Raw genomic sequence first — 7,072 nt, forward strand, 5'->3', positions numbered from 1 at the left:
GATGTTCTTTGTGACAGTTGTGAAACAACATTTCAGCCCAAAAGCCGAAAGGTGGCGCACTACCGCGACCTTGGTTCTCCTACCCTAGATGGGTCGCCAATTAGCTAATATAGGTGCTACTAAAATTCCGGTTTTTGGAACCTTTTCTGCCTAGCTTTTTTGGTTTGGTGAACCTTCTAGAAGGTTCTGGTTTTAAAAAAATATCTTTGTTGTTTTGTTATTTTCTTCATGAATTTTTCCTTTGTTTTTTCGTTTGTTCTTTTAAAAAAATTGTCATATTTCAAATATTGCTCAGAATTATAAAAGAAAATATTTAGAAAAATTTAAAATACCTAGAAATTTCGAAAATTGTTTAGAATTATAAATATTCTTTGCTTTTAGAAAATGATCAGAGTTCCAAAAAATGCTCTTATTTAAAAAAATTAAAGTTTTAAAAATATTTGTGTTTTCAGGAAATGTTCAAAATACACAGGAAGCATCCATAGAGCTCTCCTCTTAGGGTGCCACTGCGATATTCTGAGCACAATCGGTAAATGCAAGGTAGAAACTGAATTTCCGGTTTATACCGAAAGTCCACCCTGAGGTCGTCGCCTCGTACCGCATACTGGTACATGTCACCGTTACTACCACCGTACCGTGTCTGTGAAGGTTAACTGCTCCATCATATCATGGCATTCAACCAGAATCATGGTTCAGAGTGCCCCTAAAAAAGCATCATGGTCCAGAGTTACGACAACGAACCTATGCAGAAACAACGATTTTGATCGAATATCAGGCACCCAAATAAAGACATGATTGCTGCTAGGTACAAATATGCAAGTACAGTACTGTTGTTCAACACATACATGACATAAGTATTACTCGATCGATCTATTGGAGCCAGAACTATTAGTTCCGTCCTCTAAAAAATCATCACGGGCAAGAGAAGTAGCAGCTTAAATTAGGAAATACAACCATAAATATCGAGCGGCAGAGCATGGTGAGAGGCGCATCGCCACCGCTCAGCAGACGCCCTGGGTCTTCTTCCTGGCGGCGACGGCCCTCTTCCAGACGGACACCACCTCGCGCTGCCTGGCCAGGTCCTTCTCGCTCACAGTGTCGCCGTTGGGGTGCTGCAGGGCGGGTCCGCTGCTGCGTGACGGGAGCGCGTCGAGCTCGTGGAGCACCTTCTCGATGTCGATGACGAGGCGCTCGGCGAAGGTGCGGCTGAAGTCCTCGCGGATGACGACGCGGAGCACGGTGACGTGCTGCGCGTCGGGGGGCATGGTGTAGGCGGGCACGATCCAGCCGAAGCGGCGCAGGAACTCGGAGATCTCGAACTCGTCGTGTCGGCTGCTGTCCTTGAGGGAGAAGGCCACTAGCGGGACGCCCTGGTCCTTGGACACGATGTTGAACCGCCCCGTGCGCTCCAGCCCCTCCTTGAGCACCATCGCGTTCTCCTGGCAGTTGTCCATGATGTTCCTGTACCCCTGCATTATTATACCAAATACAGTTAGCACAACAATGATGTTAGGGTGTGTCTAGGTCTCAGTCGATTGAGAGTTTCTCAAGTTTCGATCAAGTGAGATGACATGTAAGAAAGAAAGAAACAAAATAAAAAGAAAATTTTGCATGGATTTCAATGTAATATCTTATGAATATAGCATCAATTAATACATAGCCAAATCTCAGTCAACTAAAATTTAGCAAGAATACTGTTATAAGTGAAAAAAAATCGGACAAAATCGACGAGCTGTACCTCAAAACCAAGGCGGATCAGCTGGTAGTACTGTGCGATAACCTGGCTGGAACCCTTGGAGAAGTTGAGGGTGAAGGTGGGCTGGTCGGCGCCGAGGTAGTTGATGTGGAAGATGAGCTCGTCCGGCAGGTCCTCCTTGCTCCTCCAGATGCACCACCCGATCCCGGCGTACACGAGGCCGTACTTGTGCCCGCTCACGTTGATGCTCTTCACCAGGGGCAGCCGGAAGTCCCACTCCAGCTCAGGGTACAGGAACGGCGCGATGAAGCCGCCGCTCGCCGCGTCCACGTGGATCGGCGTGTCCCAGCTGCACGTTCAACCCCAAAACACCATTACAACATTTTCTGCAGACCTCCATCTAGATGAGTGATATATACAGTGGGAGCTCGGTGGAAGGGTCAAGGATGCTTAGTGAATTCATGCATTACCCTGTCTCCTCGTTCTTCTTGACGAGGAGGTCGTTGAGCATCTTGACGTCCTCGAACTCCCCGTTGAGGGTGGAGCCGAGGATGGCGGCGACGCAGATGGTGTTCTCGTCGACCATCTCAACGGCCTTCTCGGGGTCCATCACGTAGTACCCCTCGCTCAGCTTCACTTCCTTGAGCTCCACCTCGAAGTAGCGTGCGAACTTCTCCCAGCAAACCTGCATCCATTTTACGGTTTTTACCCCATCGAATCAGTCCAGTTAAAAAGTTGACAGTGTAAGCGTTAATGAAGGAAACTGTGATGTGCTTAATTACTTGGACGTTTGCGCCGGTGACGATGTTGGGCTTGTCGCAGGGCTTGCCGGCGGCCTTCATCTTGTTCTGCCACCTCCTCTTGAAGGCCAGCCCGGCGAGCATGATGGCCTCCGAAGAGCCGACGGTGCCCACCCCCACGGCTGTCTCCGTCTCCCCAAGAGGAGCATTGAACAGATGCGCGATCATGTTCACACATCGGTTCTGCAAAACAAAAGTTTAGAAAAGACATGTTATGATCGATCAACTAACCTTGCCATATCTACACCTGATTTATCCCGAAAAGAAAACAAATAACCCCTCCGATCATCACACAAGCGGATGAGCGACGATTAATATGGATCAGAGGAAATAGTAAAGTTTCCTCCATCAACATGGTATATCTAGTTTTGGCGTTTCTACATGTACTCCCTGCTTAGCAATTGGCATCTACTAGCTGATTGTTCTTTGGTACTCCCTTCCGAATCTGAAAGAAGCACGTTATGTGAGGAGAGCTTACGGGATCTTGTTCGCCGCTAAAGTTTGAAGCGTGTGAAGACTGAACTTGCTTTTATTGATTATACTGACATGGTTATGCGCTGATTTTTCTAGCTTACAGTGGTACGTAACAGAAAAATAGAAAATAGTGTATGGGATCATTTGGATGGGTGACTTGAGACGCCTAGCCAAAAAGTTAGCGTTGACCGAGCCATGGGTACCGGTATAGATGGATACGAACTACTATTTGCAAGACGCCGACAGAGAAATCATCCATGAATTATTTGGCAGGCGTACAGGGTTTTGCGTGGCTAGCAGCGGCAGCATCCAAACATCTTGGTTCTCACATGCATGTGGATTGCTTACTCTATACTGTAAGCGTGCTTCAGTTTTATAATGTTCTACTCCGCAATTTTCTTCTTCTCCTTGTAGCGAAATCTCTGACGATTTCTTCTATTAATAGGAACCGAGGGTCCACCCTTTGCATTTAAAAGAAAAATCCTTCGCTCCTTGATTTTGCCGGTGAGTCTAGCAGTATAGCAGGCCTGCTTACATGATTAGACCACTGCAGCTCGTAGTAATAGTGCGGCGCTGTGCCGAAAGGGCGCAACCAGATCGAATCATTACTCATTTGCTTTAGCCTTAGAAGTCAGTAAACATTTCCGGTTTACATCCCCTGCAGGCCTAACCTCCTCCACACGGCCACGAGCGCCTAGCTCGGCGGCCTACCAGTACAGCGATAGCACCGAGAAATCGAAATCTCGGGCTGCCTGGGTTTGCGAGTAGAACTCTTCTCGTTGCCCCTCTCGATCGATCGTTGGGCGGCTCGACAAGACGACAGACAACCAGGAACCAGAGCTATCGCCGTGTGCGTGTGTATGTGAACGTGGTTTGCTCGATCGCCTTCCTTGGAGCGTCTCGTTTTCCTATTGTTGCGTCGCGGGTTGGAGGACAGGGACGGGGGCCAGATGCCTTGTTCTGCACAGATGTACACCACGCACGTTCTGCTCCCCGTTTGTTCTCTAGTGCACTACTCAGGTTCATGCACCAAGAGGATATATAGACGGATGGACAGGGACGCGCCGTTGAGGAGATTATTGTTTATTCTTTTTAGTTATATATAATAGTGTTGGGCCTTTGCAAGTGCCAAGACTCGAATGATTCTACCTAGACTGTAAATAAGTCAATAGTAGCACTACCTAATCCGTTTTTATTTTTGAAAAAAAAGTGACCTTAATCCTCGTCGATCTCGAGGAGTACTGTATTTTGTTCCTGGTTTGAAACAACGGGGGGCAAAAGGTAGCCGATGCACCGCCCGGAAATGCTGAGCCTCCTTTTTGAGAGCAAATGCTGAGCCTCCTGATCTCGAGGAGAATCTCATCTCCCCCGCAAAAAAATAAAAAGAGGAGAATCTTGTGTCGGGACAAAATAGTACTACTACGTGCATGGCATGAGTTCTGTTCAACCGCACCGCCAGAAAAATTAAAATCTGTCAAAAACTCGATGAATACATGGTCTGGTCTCTTTTTTTCTGTTCTTTTTAAAGGCTGGGTATATCTCCTGGTTTTGTCACTTGCTGCTAGCCTGACACGACTGCTGAACACCCAAGTGTCGAATTGACCGACCTTTTGTTTCTTTCGGCGACGTCTACGAGGCCTACATAAACTTGAGAGCAATGGAAACGAGTTCCGGACTCCCTTCCTTTGTGCTACATAATTCATCTCCTTTACACGCGGCCATACGTACATACTATTCCCTGAAATACTTGTTTTAAAAATGGTTATATCTAGACTTGTTCTAGTTCTAGATACAAATTTCTAATACAAGTATTTTCGAACGGAGGGAGTACATAGAAATAAAAATCCGAAAACAGTGGGCTCGTAGTACATATAATAATCGTCGCTCGAGCGAGTAGAGGCAAGATACGAACGCGCATCGACCAGTTTTTTATCACCATTCCTGGTGGCGGTGCATAGTTTTCAAACTTCTATACCGGATCAGTGGATGATCCCAAATGGAGCAGTGGAAGCCCACCGGAAGAAGGAAGGGATCCCGATGGATTGCAAATCAAGGGGACTCGGTCAGAGCAGGTTCGCAAAACCGGGGACCGAAGTAACGCCAAGGTAAGTAATAAATGGTATGCATACCTGGAGCTCGGTGGTGACGGGGTACTCGTCCATGTCGACGTAGTTCTTGTTGATGGAGTCCATCATGAGCTTGTTGCACTCGGGCTCCATCCACGTGGTGACGAAGGACGCCAGGTTCAGCCGCGGGTTCCCGTCCAGCATCAGCTCGTCGTTGATGATCTGGTACGCCGCCTCCTTCGGGATCGAGTTCTCCGGCATCCGGAACCTGCCCGTCCATCCATCCATCCATCAGTTCAACGAACGACGAAGCCAAATCTAGCATCCAATCATCCATGATCGATCCATCCATGGACGTAGGAGGGAGGGACGTACCTGGGCAGGGAGGCGCGGACGTAGCGGGAGGCGAAGGTGGAGTGCACCGAGTCATCGGACGACCCTGCCGACGCGGCGTGGGAGAGCACCATCCTGATCGCTCGCTCGCTCGCCGGCGGGGACGACGGCCGATCCGATCGGGGGACGGTGGTACACTAGTACTAGAGCTCGCCGCTGGTTTGTGGTTGATCAACGCGGGGTCGGGGCCAAGCCGTTACCAAGGAAAGCGGGAGCGTTTCCTATTGTATAGTGGATGGCGTGCGCCGTGCTGGCCGGGGGACAAAAATGGCGGAATATTTATAATCGAGCCGAGGGGACGGGTGAAGGCGAAGATATTTCACTTTCTTTTAGACGAAGGGAAGGGGAAGCTCCCGTTCAAAAAAAAAAAACATGTACATGTGACCGTTCAAAAAAACACATGTATTTTTTTTTTACATGTGACGCAGGTGTGCACGTACCGTGCTCCTGTTCGCCACTGGACTTCGTCGTCTAGTTACCGTGGATTCATGGTTTGACAAAGATGTTTCTGTTCCCGTTCCGTCCGGTCACGCTCTTTTCGACACTTGGAGGATTGATGTTGTCTCTTCGGGCCTGCGCGCTCCGGTGTCTGGTATTTGTCCTCCGAAGGTGGAGGTGAAGCTCCCTCTCTGCCGGGCTGGCAAAAGCGGTTGGTCACGAGGCCAGGAAGACTGGTCCTTGTGAACAACGTGATTCGTGCTAGGCCTACGCATCACCAGCTGATCGCAGATGCTCTTAAGTGGGCTTTGAATCGGGTGAACAATGTCTGTCGTGCTTTCTTTTGGGTTGGATCTAGTCACATACATGAAAGTAAATGCTTAGTTGCTTGGCTGAGAGTTTGCCGTCCCTAACAACTTGGAGGGCTTGGAATACTAGACGTCAATAGGCAGGGACTAGCACTTAGATTGCGCTGGGAATGGCTGAAGCGAACAGACCAGGGAAGGCCATGGCAGGGTCTCACGAGGCCAGGAATACTAGACCTCAATAGGCAGGGGCTAGCACTCTGATCCTATCCTTATGAGCATTTTTAAAAGACTCGACCGAAGATTGATGAACTCACCACAAGTGTCCCGTTATCAACAAGAACTTTGCTTCCTACTGAAAGAGTATTCCGTATTTATGAAACACCAAAGTGTGTTGCTCTCCTAACCATACTAGTAATTGTGTGCGTGCAACGCACGTTCATACTAAACAAAATTCGCAAGAGATCTCCGTCTCAGATGGCCTTGGTACGAGTGGACGGAGCCTACAAAGCTTTGGGTTGGCATGGGCTACCCTTTGTGATGAGGAAGACCTCAACCTCTTCTATGCTTCAACCACTGTTACCACTAGGAATGGTGCGAAGACGCCATTTTGGGATGCACCTTGGATAAATAACCATAAACCCAAGGACATTGTCCCGCTAATTTTTTAGGCTTCTTCAAGAAAGAATTGGAAGATCAAGGATGCACTTCTTGACAACGCTTGGGTTTCTAAGGTCAAGTTGACGGCCAACTTCACCTTCGAGCACATCGGACAATTTGTGACCTTGTGGATGACCATCCATGATTTCCACCTTGATGCACATGCCGATGATGAAATTGTTTGGAAGCACACAAGTGATGGTCAACATTCTGTGGCCTCCGCTTATAAGGCCCAATTCA

The 7,072-nt window shown here is 48.4% G+C and overlaps 1 protein-coding gene across 1 annotated transcript; it reads right to left on the reverse strand.

Annotated features, from left to right (window-relative positions):
• Positions 1–744: 744 nt before the first annotated feature.
• LOC125550441 (glutamate decarboxylase 1-like) lies at positions 745–5,696 on the reverse strand. Its single transcript, XM_048713438.1, has 6 exons — positions 5,412–5,696; positions 5,100–5,304; positions 2,479–2,679; positions 2,167–2,381; positions 1,739–2,045; positions 745–1,469 (listed from the first exon to the last, which is right to left on the reverse strand). Exons 1-6 carry the CDS (start codon positions 5,501–5,503, stop codon positions 1,002–1,004), a joined length of 1,488 nt encoding a protein of 495 aa, XP_048569395.1. The 5' UTR covers positions 5,504–5,696; the 3' UTR covers positions 745–1,001.
• Between the last annotated feature and the right edge of the window lie 1,376 nt (positions 5,697–7,072).

The sequence above is a fragment of the Triticum urartu genome, chromosome 4 (genome assembly GCF_003073215.2).
Source record: "Triticum urartu cultivar G1812 chromosome 4, Tu2.1, whole genome shotgun sequence".
NCBI classification, from domain to species: Eukaryota; Viridiplantae; Streptophyta; class Magnoliopsida; order Poales; family Poaceae; genus Triticum; species Triticum urartu.